This window comes from Moschus berezovskii, chromosome 1 (genome assembly GCF_049115385.1).
Source record: "Moschus berezovskii isolate FMDL1 chromosome 1, NW_MosBer_1.0, whole genome shotgun sequence".
NCBI lineage: Eukaryota > Metazoa > Chordata > Mammalia > Artiodactyla > Moschidae > Moschus > Moschus berezovskii.
Window position 1 is genome coordinate 140673569 of NC_142460.1, and position 16271 is coordinate 140689839.

General features: G+C 41.5%; 1 protein-coding gene across 1 annotated transcript in view; it reads left to right on the plus strand.

Annotated features, from left to right (window-relative positions):
- Nucleotides 1-16271, plus strand: part of MINDY4B (MINDY family member 4B) — a 51198-nt gene that overhangs the window by 17111 nt on the left and 17816 nt on the right. The window contains exons 7-8 of the mRNA XM_055420183.2: nucleotides 961-1026; nucleotides 14623-14693. Of these exons, the coding sequence (XP_055276158.2) occupies nucleotides 961-1026; nucleotides 14623-14693 (137 nt within the window). The remainder of the gene's footprint in view (nucleotides 1-960; nucleotides 1027-14622; nucleotides 14694-16271) is intronic.

A 16271-nucleotide genomic window follows, 5' to 3' on the forward strand; every position in this document is an offset into this window, starting at 1 on the left:
GCTGCTCTGGGGTGGACCTCTATGATGTAAACATCTGATGTGACCAAAGAGGCAAGGATCAAGGCCATAAGGAACCCAAGAAGCCAAGACAGAGATACCTGCTGTGAATTTCTCCTTCCCAAATTTACCATGATCAAGAATATTCCAGGGCCTTCCCTGGTGGTCCAGTGGTTAGACTTCACCTTCCAATGTGGGAGGTGTGGGCTCAATTCCTACTCTGGGAGCTAAGATTCCCACATGCCTCATGGCCAAAGAACCAAAGCATAAACAGTATTACAACAAATTCAATAAAGACTTTAAAAACAGTCCACATAAAAAATAAAAAGTATATTCCATACCTAATAGAAAAGAAGCAGATTCACAGAACACAGAGAACAGAGCAGTGGTTATCAGTGGAAAGGGAAGAACGGAGGGGCAACATAGGGTTTGGGAGTTAAGAGGTGAAGACTATTATGTATAAAGTAAACTACAGAGTATATTATACAACATGGGGAATATAGTCAATATTTTATAATAACTATAAATGAAATTTTTACCATTAAAAATTCTGAATCACTAGATAGTACAGTTGTAATTTATATAATACCATATATTAACTACAACAAAAACATTTTTAAAAAGAAAATCTCATGCGTGAAATTACCATAAACTATATCTTCATAACTAATCTTTTAAACTTGGCTAAATTCTACCTATTAGGGGAAAAAAATGTTTTTATGGTTTTCCTGCTCAAGATACCAAATTGTTTTAAAACTGAGGAATGCAAACATGAGGCCGGCTGCCACCCAATTTTACCATGTATGTTTTACATGACCTTGAGTAAGATAATATGTCAGTTTTTAGCACTGTGATTTTGCAATGAAACAAAGAACTCCCTTGAGGTAATAACAGTGAGTTGACATCTTCTAGATGTGACTTTCATCTTCCTTTTCATTTTTATCTTCTATTTCTGACTTCTAGCTCCAGCTATTTGAACTTTCAGACAAAGAAACCACTGAGAAATTCATCTATGATCATTTACAATGTGTAAGTGTTTAAGTATTGAGGTAATTCCTTTATGCTGAACTGATCTTACAGGAATTGTCTTCCTTTTATAAAGTGTATTTCTAAGGATGCTTGTTAAGAAAACCAGGTCATTTTGAGGACTAAGAGAGGGCGGAATGAGAGAAAGAGAAGCCTGTCTCTCCCTCCCCACAATCTAGAGAGAGGCCAGATCACACACAGGCCTGCTCACAAATGCCTCTTTCTCCTTGGCTAATCAAACCCAAAGAATAATACTATAGAGGGTATATACAGCAAGATGGCTTTTATGGGAAGAGAAAATTTTACAGCAGTCTTGCCTCCTCTGAGGGATAAAACATAAAAATGGTAGTCTAAATTGCCAAAATGACCATTCACATTGGCTCAAAAAAATGACTTTCTGTCTGAAAAAGTTGCCCCTCCCTCACCTCTTCTGACAGCCCCTTCTACACAGTGCCCTCCCCTGCAATGAATCTTCCCCACCCCTTGGGTATGCATGACACAAAGTAGGAGACAGCGATGGTTGAAAATGGTGCTTTTGTAAGATTCCTCTGCAGAAAAAGAAAGGAAAGTTGGTTTTCCAAAGAATCAGAACCTTGCAATGTAGCAGGGTAACTATAAAACCGTGTGTATGTGGCTTGTGTGGGAAGGGGAAATGTGATTCATGAAACTCAGAGCTCCATGCCTTTCAAAGGTCACAGCGATGGAAAACTTGAGCATGCGTCCTCAAACACACACTAGCAATAGGTTCTTGGATAAACTAGTTACCCCAGACCTACCTCCTCCATCAGCTCTTGGGTCTATGTGGTAGGCAGAAGCATAGTCTCCTGAAAGATGTCTACCACCTGGAATCCATGACTGCGTCATTACATGGTGAAGGGGAATTAAGGTTGCTAATCAGCTAACTTTAAAATAGGGAGATTACCCTGGATTACGTGGGTGGGTCCAGTGTAATTACAAGGGACCTCATATGTAGATGAGGAAGGCGGAAGAGAGGGGAAGAGTGGTGTGATATGAAGAGTGCCACCCCTGTTGCCGCTTTGAAACTGGTGGCCGTGAACCAAGGAATGCAGACAGGCTGCTGCAAGATGGGAAGGGCGAGGAAACAGATTCTCCTCTAGAGCCTCCAGAAGGAATGCAGGGCTGATGACAATTTTTTTTTTTTTTTCTTCACTTGGGTATAGTTGTTTTGGGCTTCCCAGGTGGTGCAGTAGTAAAGAACCCTCCTGCCAATGCAGGAGATGTGGGTGCTATGCTTGGGTCAGAAGATTCATTGGAGAAGGAAATGGCAACCCACTCCAGTGTTCTTCCCTGGAAGATCCCATGGACATGTCCATGGGGTCTCAAAGAGTCAGACATGACTGAGCACACACACACGCACACACATAGTTGCTTTACAATGTTGTGTTAGTTTCTACTACAGCTGCTGATATCTCAATTTTAGACCAGTAAGTCCCATTTCAGACTTCTGACCTCCAGAACTACAAGATAACAAAATAAATCTGTATTATTTAAGCTACAAATACATGGTAGTTTGTTCCAATAGCAGTATAAAAGCAATCAAAGCTGTGTGATAGATTTTAACTTATCTGACATGAAATGTTAGGCTAGGAGCCTGCTTAGGGACTCTCTGTTGCAGAAGGAGACGTTTAAGCGGGCTACATAGAGAGGAACCATGTAAGAAATTACTTTCCTAGCCAAGAGAGGCAAACCGTTCCCTCTCTACCTTCCATCTCCTCAACTCAGCCCTGGGAAAGTCTGATTCAATAAGAAGGACTTTCACATATGCAATGGTTTCTTAAGTGCAGCCAGAACCGACAACTGGAAAATCAGAGCTAGAGCTATATATAGAGTTTCTCCTCAAAGGCTAAGGGTTGAGCTGGCATAAGTAATAAACAGAAGTGGAATCAGACTGCACGGCGCAGGTGGGTTCGGCACAAGAGCTACCTGTGTCAAGCAGACTCAAGCTGACCAGTACCATAGCTATGCTGGGGAAGGGCCAGCACCATTTCCTGAGTGAAGGGGGATCTTGCTGCATAGATACCCCTCTCAAGGGCACTCCCAGGCCAGGGGCTGCCTGTGTGATCAGCCTCCTTCCAGACCTTCACCCAATGTCATTACTATCAGAGAACAACAGTTCTGGAGGTGGGGCGAGGAGTGGGAGATTGGGACTGACACATATACACCACTGATACTATGTACAAAATGGATAGCTAATAAGGACATACTGTCTAGCCCAGGGAACTCTACTCAATGCTCTTTGGTGACCTGAATGGGAAGGAAATCCAAAAGGGAGGGGATATATGTATATATATGGCTGATTCCTTTTTCTGTACACTAGAAACTTAATACAACCTTGTAAAGCAACTATACTCCAAATAAAAATTAATTTAAAAAAACATTAAAAAAAAAGAAAAGCATCTCTGTGCCTATCTTGAGGCAGGGATCACAAGCTTAAGAATTGAAGGCTGCATGTGGGAGCAGGCCTACTGTTATTATGGGTTGAGTTGCATCACCACCAACCCCCCCCCCCCAAAAATGTGTGTGCCTCAGCAGCTGCGAATGTGTTCTTACTTGGCTAGAGGGTCTTTGCAAATGTCATCAAGTTAATATCAGGTCATGCTGGATGAGGGTGGGCCTCAATCCAATGACTTCAGTCTTTATAAGGAAAGAGAAATTTGGTCATAAACACTGACACATGCAGGGAAAACACCATGCAATAATGGAGACTGGAGTGATATATCTCCCAAACCAAGGATGCTGAGGACTGCCAGCAGCCACAAGAAGCTAGGAAGATACCAGGAAGGTTCCTTCTCTAGGGCCTTCAGAGAGAGCATGGCCTTCCTCTGACACCTTGATTTTAGACTTCTAGCTTCCAGAACTGTGAAAGAATAAACTTCTGTTGTTTCAAGCCTTTCAAAGAGTAAACTTCTGTTGAATTTCTGCCCACTTGTAGCGCAGTTGTAGGAAACTCATATATCTGCCACATAGGATGGGCAGTGTCAGTTCACCTGGTGTTGTATTTTTAAAAATTTGAGTCAGTGAACTTCAAAAAGAATCAGAAAATTCCACGTCAAAACCTAAAGGTTTAGCTCCTTCTGGCCAAATCAGAAAATCTGGCTGCACTAGACTGATATTCTATCTAGCATGCCCTCCATTAGCTGATATGGGGAGCAGTGACTCCCATTAAACAAGTCATGATAGACTGAATGATGTTACCTAACTGGTCAAAAGGAACTGCACATGAGATTAAGTTCAAAGTCTCAGATGAGAAGATTATTCTGAATTTCTCTGGCGGGTCTGATTAATCATAATGACTTTAAAACAGAAAGAGGATGGCAGGAGAGTCAGAAAAGAAGGATGTAATGAGAGAAGCAGAAGAGAAGAAGCTATGCAATGTGGGGTCATGAGCCAAGGAATTAAGACCGCTTCTAGAAGCTGGAAAACACTAGGAGACACCATTTCCCATAAAGACTCCAGAAGGAACATGGACTGACCAGCAGTTAGGATCGAGTCCAGAGATACCAAGGCTGGACAGCTAGCCTCTAGAACCCTGAGATGATGGAGTCCCATTATTTTAAGCCAACGCGTCTGTGGTCATCTGTTAAGACAGCAACAGGAAACTGACCCAAGAGTGCTCTCCTGTGCCTCAGGCTCCACCTCTCCCCTTTTCTCTCACGCTCTGCAGTACAGCCATTTGGGTTCCCATCTGGCTCTGGTGGCACTGAAATTTGTTCTCCTGCATGAGATTCCAGCCCTTGTTAGCACACAGATAGTGAAGCACAGATTAACTCTCAAAAGGGAAAGCTTATGCATTTTTGCAGAAACCTTCCTGACGCTATGCCTTTAAAGAAAAGGCTTTAACCCTGGGCACTTTGAAAGCCAGCCAAGGAGCTTCTTCTCCTCAGCAGGTAGAGTACTGACACAAAGCCGAGATAAGGCCAACCAGTGGGAGGCCCTGAATGTGGGTGGATTATATCCTGGAGCTCACAGGGCACCTTCAGAAAGTTCAGAGCAGAAAAGTAACCTCGCCAAGAAAAGAGACTGGGAGAAGTCCCTTAGAGAGGGGCAGATAGTAATTTTTCTGTGGTTCTATTAATAGTATGTTCTAAGAACCAAGGTGAGCAATGCACAAAAAGAAAAAAAAAATAGAGGGAAACAACAGAATGGGAAAGACTAGAGATCTCTTTAAGAAAATTAGAGATACCAAGGGAATATTTCATGCAAGGATAGGCACAATAAAGGACAGAAACGGTATGGAACTAACAGAAGCAGAAGATATTAAGAAGAGGTGGCAAGAATACACAGAAGAACTGTACAAAAAAGATCTTAATGACCCAGATAATCACGATGGTGTGACCACTCACTTAGAGTCAGATATCCTTGAGTGCAAAGTCAATTGGGCCTTAGGAAGCATCACTACAAATAAAGCTAGTGGAGGTGATTGAATTCCAGCTGAGCTATTTCAAATCCTTAAAGATGATGCTGTGAAAGTGCTGCACTCAATATGCCAGCAAATTTGGAAAACTTGGCAGTAACCAAAGGACTGGGAAATGTCAGTTTTCATTCTAATCCCAAAGAAGCACAATGCCAAAGAATGTTCAAACTGCCGCACAATTGCACTCATCTCACAAGCTAGCAAGGTAATGCCTAACATCCTCCAAGCTAGCCTTCAACAGTACATAAACTAAGAACTTCCAGATGTTCAAGCTGGATTTAGAAAAGGCAGAGGAACCAGAGATCAAACTGCCAACATCTGTTGGATCATAGAAAAACCCTGAGAACTCTAGAAAAACATCTACTTCTGCTTCATCGACTATGCTAAAGCCTTTGACTGTGTGGATTGCAACAAGCTGTGAAAAAGTCTTAGGGAGATGGGAATACAAAGCCACCTTACCTGCCTCCTGAGAAATCTGTACGCAGGTCAAGAAGCAACAGTTAGAACTGGACACGGAACAGTGGACTAGTTCAAAATTGAGAAAGGAGTATGTCAAGTCTGTGTATTGTCACCCTGCTAATTTAACTTATATACAGAGTATATCATGTGAAATGCCAGGCTGGATGAAGCACAAGCTGGAATCAAGATTATCAGGAGAGACGGAACAAGATGGTGGAGGAATAGGAGGCGAGACCACTCTCTCCTCCACAAATTCATCAAAAGAACATTTGAACGCGAGTAAAGTCCACAAAACAACTTCTGAATGCTGGCAGAGGATGTCAGGCACCCAGAAAAGCAGCCCATTGTCTTCGAAAGGAGGTAGGAAAAAACATAAAAGATAAAAAGTGAGACAAAAGAAGTAAGGACGGAGCTCCGTCCCAGGAAGGGAGGCTTTAAAAAGAGAGAAGTTCCCAAACACCAGGAAACATTCTCACTGGCGAATCTGTGGTGAACCTTGGAAGCTCAGAGGGCCACATAACCCTCTTTTTTTTTAAGATTTTTTTAAAACCCACAGATTACCCGCCAAACGGTAACTCCCAGCGGAGAAGCAGCGCAGACGCCTGCATACGCCATTAGCAGCAGGGGCTGGGCAGGGAGGAGCCGGCTGAACTGCTTAGAGAGAGGACTGGGCTTGAATACCGCGAGAACAATTTGAGAGAACTGGGGACAGCAAAGCAGACTGTGGGATAGCTTCCCCACGAAAAGGTGGAAAGCTCTAACCTATGACTCGGCCAGCCCCGCTCACAGAATAAAGGACTGAGCAGAGTGAGCTGGCTGCGGCTGGCCCATCCCCCATCCCCCGCCGAGACAGGCAGGGAGCGCAGCCAGAGCCGGAGCGGGCAACCGCGGCCCCAGAAAGGCATCTGATACAAACTGCAGACAGGCTTGTTGCTAATCAGGACTTCTTGGGCTCGGGCCGGTCGATATCCCCCTGAGAAGGTGTGCCGGTTGTACACCCAGAAAACTGAGTGGCGGGGACTGGGGAGGCGATAAGTCGCAGAGACCGCGCTCGCCAAACACCTGGTCCCCTGAACTGCTCGGACTGGGGAAGGCACAAAACGCAGGCCCAACCAAGTCTGCGCCTTTGTGGAGTACCTGAGAACCTGAACTTGAGCTGCTCAGACCTGGGAAGTGCATACAACCCGGTGCCGGCCTTAGACCATTCCCGGCAGAGCAACCTAGAGCCTGTGCAGTATAGACTGGGACAGCATACGTGCTGTGAGCTGGGGCAAACCCAGTGTGGCCGAGACGCTGCGAGCACTCCCCACAGACGCCAGAGATAATCGACTGCAGCGTTCCTCCCTTCCCAGAACAGGAACAACTGAGCCTTAAAAAGTGTCCACCCACCCCCTAGTATCAGGGCGGAAATTAGACACTGAAGAGACCAGCAGACAGAAGCTAAAACAGAGGGAACCACCTTGGAAATGACAGATAGAGACGTCTAGAGACTATTCCAAGAATAAGACCAAAAACCAGAGGCAAGAGGCTTAAGCCCGAATCCTGAGAACACCAAAGAACTCCTGACTCCAGGGAACATTAATCGATAGGAGCTCATCAAACGTCTCCATACCTACGCTAAACCCAAGGGTCAACAAGTTCCAGAGCAAGACATACCACGCAAATTCTCCAGTAACACAGGAAACTAGCCCTGAGCTTCAATATACAGGCTGCCCAAAGTCACTCCAAACCCACTGACATCTCATAACTCATTACTGGACACTTCATTGCACTCCAGAGAGAACAAATCCAGCTCCACCCACCAGAACACCGACACAGGCTTCCATAACCAGGGAACCTTGACAAGTCACCTGTCCAACCCCACACACAGCAAGGAAACTACATAATAAAGAGAACTCCACAAACGGCTAGAAGAGGGAAAGGCCACCCCAAGCAAAGCATTATAAGCAAGATGAAGAAGCAGAGAAATACCCAGCAAGTAAAGGAACAAGATAAATGCCCACCAACACAAGCAAAAGAGGAAGATATAGGGAATCTACATGAAAAAGAATTTCGAATTTTGGTGGTGAAAATGATTCAAAATCTTGAAAGCAAAATGGAGTTACAGATAAATAACCTGGAGAAAAGGATTGAGAAGATGGAAGAAAGGTTTAATAAGGACTTAGAGGAAATAAAAAAGAGTCAATATACAATGAATAATACAATAGATGAGATCAGAAACACTCTGGAGGGAACAAACAGTAGAATAACAGAGGCAGAAGACAGGATAAGTGAGCTAGAAGATAGAATTGTAGAAATAAATGAAACAGAGAGGAATAAAGAAAAACAAATTAAAAGAAATGAGAACAATATTAGAGACCTCTGGGACAATGTTAAACGCTCCAACATTCGAATCATAGGAGTCCCAGAAGAAGAAGACAAAAAGAAAGACCATGAGAGAATACTTGAGGAGATAATAGTTGAAAACTTCCCTAAAATGGGGAAAGAAATAATCACCCAAGTCCAAGAAACCCAGAGAGTCCCCAACAGGATAAACCCAAGGCGAAATACTCCTTCCATTCCATCGCTCAGTCGTGTCCGACTCTATGCGACCCTGTGGACTGTAGCCTACCAGGCTTCTCCATCCATGGGATTCTCCAGGTAAGAATACTGGAGTGGGTTACCATTTCCTTCTCCAGGGGACACATATTAATCAAATTAACAAAGATCAAACACAAAGAACAAATCTTAAAAGCAGCAAGGGAAAAACAGCAAATAACACACAAGGGGATTCCCATAAGGATAACAGCTGATCTTTCAACAGAAACTCTTCAGGCCAGGAGGGAATGGCAAGACATACTTAAAGTGATGAAAGAAAATAACCTACAGCCCAGACTACTGTACCCAGCAAGGATCTCATTCAAATATGAAGGAGAAATCAAAAGCTTTACAGACAAGCAAAAGCTGAGAGAATTCAGCATCACCAAACCAGCTCTCCAACAAATGCTAAAGGATCTTTTCTAGACAGGAAACACAGAAAGGGTGTATAAACTCGAACCCAAAGCAATAAAGAAAATGGCTACGGGATCGTACTTATCAATAATTACCTTAAACGTAAATGGGTTGAATGCCCCAACCAAAAGACAAAGGCTGGCTGAATGGATACAAAAACAAGACCCCCATATATGTTGTCTACAAGAGACCCACCTCAAAACGAGGGACACATACAGACTGAAAGTGAAGGGCTGGAAAAAGATATTCCATGCAAATAGAGACCAAAAGAAAGCAGGAGTAGCAATACTCATATCAGATAAAATAGACTTTAAAACAAAGGCTGTGAAAAGAGACAAAGCAGGAAACTACATAATGATCAAAGGATCAATCCAAGATGAAGATATAACAATTATAAATATTTATGCACCCAACATAGGAGCACCGCAATATGTAAGACAATTACTAACAAGTATGAAAGGGGAAATTAACAATAACACAATAATAGTGGGAGACTTTAATACCCCACTTACATCTATGGATAGATCAACTAAACAGAAAATTAACAAGGAAACACAAACTTTAAATGATACAATAGACCAGTTAGACCTAATTGATATCTATAGGACATTTCACCCCAAAACAATGAATTTCACCTTTTTCTCAAGTGCACATGGAACCTTTTCCAGGATAGATCACATCCTGGGCCATAAATCTAGCCTTGGTAAATTCAAAAAAGTTGAAATCATTCCATGCATCTTTTCTGACCACAATGCAGTAAAATTAGATCTCAATTATGGGAGAAAAACTATTAAACATGCCAACATATGGAGGCTGAACAACACGCTGCTGAACAACGAACAAATCATAGAAGAAATCAAAAGAGAAATCAAAATATGCATAGAAATGAATGAAAATGAAAACACAACAACCCAAAACCTCTGGGACACTGTAAAAGCAGTGCTAAGGGGGAAGTTCATAGCAATACAGGCACACCTCAAGAAACAAGAAAAAAGTCAACTAAATAACCTAACTCTACATCTAAAGCAACTAGAAAAGGAAGAAATGAAGAACCCCAGGGTCAGTAGAAGGAAAGAAATTGTAAAAATTAGGGCAGAGATAAATGCAAAAGAAACAAAAGAGACATAGCAAAAATCAACAAAGCCAAAAGCTGGTTCTTTGAGAAGGTAAATAAAATTGACAAACCACTAGCCAGACTTATCAAGAAACAAAGGGAGAAGAACCAAATCAATAAAATTAGAAATGAAAATGGAGAGATCACAACTGACAACACAGAAATACAAAGGATTATTAGAGAATACTATCAGCAATTATATGGCAATAAAATGAATAACCTGGAAGAAATGGACAAATTCCTAGAAAAATACAACTTTCCAAAACTGAACCAGGAAGAAATAGAAAATCTGAACAGACCCATCACAAGCACGGAAATTGAAACGGTAATCAAAAATCTCCCAGCAAACAAAAGCCCAGGTCCAGACGGCTTCACAGCTGAATTCTACCAAAAATTTAGAGAAGAGCTAACACCTATTCTACTCAAACTCTTCCAGAAAATTGCTGAGGAAGGGAAACTTCCAAACTCATTCTATGAGGCCACCATCACCCTAATCCCAAAACCTGGTAAAGACCCTACAAAAAAAGAAAACTACAGGCCAATATCACTGATGAACATAGATGCAAAAATCCTTAACAAAATTCTAGCAATCAGAATCCAACAGCATATTAAGAAGATCATACATCATGACCAAGTGGGCTTTATCCCAGGAATGCAAGGATTCTTCAATATCCGCAAATCAATCAACGTAATACACCACATTAACAAACTGAAAAATAAAAATCATATGATTATCTCAATAGATGCAGAGAAAGCCTTCGACAAAATTCAACATCCATTTATGATAAAAACCCTCCAGAAAGTGGGAATAGAAGGGACATACCTCAACATAATAAAAGCTATATATGACAAACCCACAGCAAACATTATCCTCAATGGTGAAAAACTGAAAGCATTTCCCCTAAAGTCAGGAACAAGACAAGGGTGCCCACTCTCACCACTACTATTCAACATAGTTCTGGAAGTTTTGGCCACAGCAATCAGAGCAGAAAAAGACATAAAAGGAATCCAAATTGGAAAAGAAGAAATAAAACTTTCACTGTTCGCTGATGACATGATCCTCTACACAGAAAACCCTAGAGACTCTACCAGAAAACTACTAGAGCTAATCAATAATTACAGTAACGTTGCAGGATATGAAATCAACACACAGAAATCCCTTGCATTCCTATACACTAATAATGAGAAAATAGAAAGAGAAATTAAGGAAACTATTCCATTCACTGTTGCAACGAAAAGAATTAAATACTTAGGAATATATCTACCTAAAGAAACAAAAGACTTGTACATCAGTTCAGTTCAGTTCAGTTCAGTCGCTCAGTCGTGTCCGACTTGTACATAGAAAACTATAAAACACTACTGAAAGCAATCAAAGAGGACACTAATAGATGGAGAAATATACCATGTTCATGGATTGGAAGAATAAATATTGTAAAAATGAGTATACTACCCAAAGTAATTTATACATTCAATGCAATCCCTATCAAGCTACCAAAGATATTTTTCACAGAACTAGAACAAATAATCTCACAATTTGTATGGAAATACAAAAAACCTTGAATAGCCAAAGCAATCTTGAGGAAGAAAAATGGAACTGGGGGAATTAACCTGCTGGACTTCAGGCTCTACTACAAAGCCACAGTCATCAAGACAGTATGGTACTGGCATAAAGACAGAAATATAGATCAATGGAACAAAATAGAAAGCCCAGAGATAAATCCACGCATCTATGGACACCTCATCTTTGACAAAGGAGGCAAGAATATAAAATGGAGAAAAGACAGTCTCTTTAACAAGTGGTGCTGGGAAAACTGGTCAGCCACTTGTAAAAGAATGAAACTAGAACACTTCCTAACACCATACACCAAAATAAACTCAAAATGGATTAGAGAGCTAAATGTAAGACCAGAAACTATAAAACTCCTAGAGGAGAACGTAGGCAAAACACTCTCCGACATAAATCACAGCAGGATCCTCCATGACCCACCTCCCAGAATACTGGAAATAAAAGCAAAAATAAACAAATGGGACCTAATTAAAATCAAAAGCTTCTGCACAGCAAAGGAAACTATAAGTAAGGTGAAAAGACAACCTTCAGAATGGGAGAAAATAATAGCAAATGAAGCAACTGATAAAGGATTAATCTCCAAATTATACAAGCAGCTCCTGCAGCTCAATTCCAGAAAAATAAATGACCCAATCAAAAAATGGGCCAAAGAACTAAACAGACATTTCTCCAAAGAAGACATAAAGATGGCTAACAAACACATGAAAAAATGCTCAACATCCCTCATCATCAGAGAGATGCAAATCAAAACCACAATGAGATACCATTTCACACCAGTCAGAATGGCTGCTATCCAAAAGTCTACATGCAATAAATGCTGGAGAGGATGTGGAGAGAAAGGAACCCTCTTACACTGTTGGTGGGAATGCAAACTAGTACAGCCACTATGGAGAACAGTATGGAGATTCCTCAAAAAATTGGAAATAGAACTGCCATATGATCCAGCAATCGCACTCCTGGGCATACACACCGAGGAAACCAGAATTGAAAGAGACACGTGTACTCCAATGTTCATTGCAGCACTGTTTATAATAGCCAGGACATGGAAGCAACCTAGATGTCCATCTGCAGACGAATGGATAAGAAAGCTTTGGTACATATACACAATGGAGTATTATTCAGCCATTAAAAAGAATACATTTGAATCAGTTCTAATGAGGTGGATGAAACTGGAGCCTATTATACAGAGTGAAGTAAGCCAGAAAGAAAAACACCAATACAGTATACTAACACATATATATGGAATTTAGAAAGATGCAAATGATAACCCTGTATACGAGACAGCAAAAGAGACACAGATGTATAGATCAGTCTTTGGGACTCTATGGGAGAGGGTGAGGGTGGGATGATTTGGGAGAATCGCATTGAAACACGTATGTTGTCATATGTGAAACGAATCACTAGTTCAGGGTCAATGCATGTTATAGGATGCTCAGGGCTGGCATGCGTGGATGACCCAGAGGGAGGATAAAGGGAGGAGGGAGGTGGGAGGGGGTTCAGGAGGGGGAACTTATGTAAACCCGGGGCAAATTCATATCGATGTATGGCAAAACCAACCAATATAATATTGTAAAATAATTTGCCTCCAATAAAAATAAATTAATTACCTAAAAAAAAAAAGATTATCAGGAGAAATATCAATAACCTCAGATATGCAGATGACATACCCTTAGGGCAGAAAGCAATGAAGAACTAAAGAGACTCTTGATGAAGGTGAAAGAGGAGAGTGAAAAAGCTGGCTTTAAACTCAACATTCAAAAAACAAATACCATGGCATCTGGTCCCATCACTTCATGGCAAATATATGGGGAAACAATGGAAACAGTGAGAGACTTTATTTCCTTGGGCTCCGAAATCACTGCAGGTGGTGACTGTAGCCATGAAATCAAAAGACACTTGCCCCTTGGAAGAAAACCTATGATCAACCTAGACAGCGTATTAAAAAGCAGAGACATTGCTTTACCAACAAAGGTCCGTCTAGTCAAGGCTATGGTTTTTCCAGTAGTCATGTATGGATGTGAGAGTTGGACCATAAAGAAGGCTGAACACCAAAGAATTGATGCTTTTGAACTGTGGTGTTGGAGAAGACTCTTGAGAGTCCCTGGGACTGCAAGGAGATCCAACCAGTCAATCCTAAAGGAAATCAGTCCTGAATATTCATTGGAAGGACTGATGCTTAAATTGAAGCTCCAAAGTTTGGCTACCTGATGCGAAGAGCTGATTCATTGGAAAAGACTCTAATGCTGGGCAAGATTAAAGGCAAGAGAAGGGGATGACAGAGGATGAGATGGTTGGATAGCATCACTGACTCATTGGACATGAGTTTGAGCAAACTCTGGGAAATAGTGAAGGATAGGGAATCCTGGCATGCTGCAGTCCATGGGGTTACAAAGAGTAGGACAAGATTGAGTGACTAAACAATGACAACAAAACAAAACAAAACCAAGGTAGGCACTGTACATTATTTCCTTCAACTTTTGCAACAATCCTAGGGAAAAGGTATTTTTATCTGCAATTACAGATGAGACTGAAACTCAAAGAAGTGAGTTGGAGTTAGTATAATAGAACTGGTTTTGAATTCAGGTTTCTGTAACTCCAAAACTATTTCTAGAAAACTTCTCTGCTCTCCCTGAGTTTAACGGGGTAATGAGGAGGAATGCAGTGACTGAGGGAGGCTAGATAAAGGCCATCCAGAGCAACTCTGAAGGGCTGGGCTAGGATGGATGCTGGAAAAATGGAGAGAGAAAATACACTAAGTCTTAGCCATGAGTCAAAGAGAGTCACGTGATATAAGTGGAGGAAAGAAAGATGCGTTGAAAGCCAAGAGAATGATGGTGCCGCTGGCAGGCCTGAAGCAAGGCAAGAGGATGCATTTGAGAGTGGAAATGACCTAGGGAAGCAGAGAGAGTGTCCACTGTCCTTTCATCAGCTAGAAAAAATCCCGCAGGCTGTAAATCCTTGAATTTGTGCCCACAGGTACACAGAGATGCACTGCATTTAGGCAAATGTGTTTTTCCTTTGTTTTCCAAATAGTTCAAAGGAGAAGGATGCCATGGCGTCATCTTGTTTCTTTACAGCCTGATCTTCTCCAGAACATTTGAAAGGTAAATGCTACAAATATTTGCATGGGTATTTCCTATAGCTCTGGGGTCACATGAACTATGTTCTCTTGTGTTGGAAAGTATTTTCATGCCTTATAGGAAACATGAGAGCTATTTTTTTTTTTTCTAGTAGACACTCTTCTGTTATACATCCTTTTCTGTAGTCAGTTTGGCCATATTCATGGGACAGTGGATGTCATCAGTAAAGTTCGAATCTACTTTTCTAGCACTGTGGGAGGTTCCTTCTTGTGGTTATAAATATTGGCAGACATCACTCAGGCTTATTTGTACAACTTTCATAAATGAAAACAATTCATGATTTCTATATATACAATAAAATATATACCCACAAATATTTATTTTGTCCCCATGAAATGCAAAGTACCGTTCTTGGCACTGTGGGATATACAAATAAAACAGGATATGGCCCTGATCGCCTCTGAGGTTCTAGTTTGGTAAAATCCAGGTAAAATCCCAGGTAGACTGGGAAAGTCCCAGATGGTACTTGTATGTCAGATGATGTGCAAAGACAATGACTCTTATAGAATGCCAGAGGAGGAAGGGTCCCCAACAGAAAGGGTAGTCAAGGAAGGCATCTTGGAAGAAGTAGACCTTCTTCTGGACCCTGAAAAAAGGATAAGCTTTTGCAAGTCAGAGAGAGAGAAATACAGGGCTTCCAGAAAGGAAAAATTTCAAACCTTGAGGCAGTGTTCCTGAAACTTGTCATTTGCATATCATACTTTTATGATATATTATTATTTGCTTAACAATTTCCTTAAATCAACACACATTTGGGGTTTCCCTGGCAGTCCAGTGGTTAAGACTGTGATTCCACTGCAGGGGGCAAGTGTTCTATCTCTGATGAGAGAACTAAGATCTGACATGATCCATGGCACAGACGAAAATAGAAAAGAAGAAAAATTCAAAATCAATACACATTTAAATATCCTCTTCTTAAATTTAATATTCTTTAAATATTACTATGATCTAAATCATTTATTTGCTGTGCTAAGGACAAAATGTATTAAACACATAAATGTGGAACTTTTTAAATGCTCACATCTGTATCAACTAACATCAAGCCATCCTTTAGGAAACACTGCCCTGAATTTTATCTGATGCTTCACCCATGTCTTTAGGTCTGATTCACAGAAGCGCCTGACCTTCCAACCCTGTGACTAGGTTCATCCAAGAACACATATAGCTCACATACTCAGCGTCTCCCTCTGGGTTTCAGCTGAAGCCACTTTCCACTTTGATATTACATTGCCCTGGGTAGAACCCTGATCCCTGGTCCCCAGTGAAACAGTGGAAACTGCAATCAAGAAACGGGCTTAACGCCAAGCTGGTGTTTTCCCCTTAAACAGTCTGTTCAGCTCTGCCTCGGGCCACTCTCTGGAGTGGCCACAAGTCACCACCCTAAGCCAAGCATCCCCTGGGACTCAGGGCAAATAGTTGTTCTGCTGAGTCCAGCATCCCCACAGAGCCCATACCGAAGGATTGTCACATGCGAGGTCTGTCGCTTCTTCCTCCTCCCTCATCGCTTCTCATCGGCTTCCCCCAATGGCATCAGAATTTCCC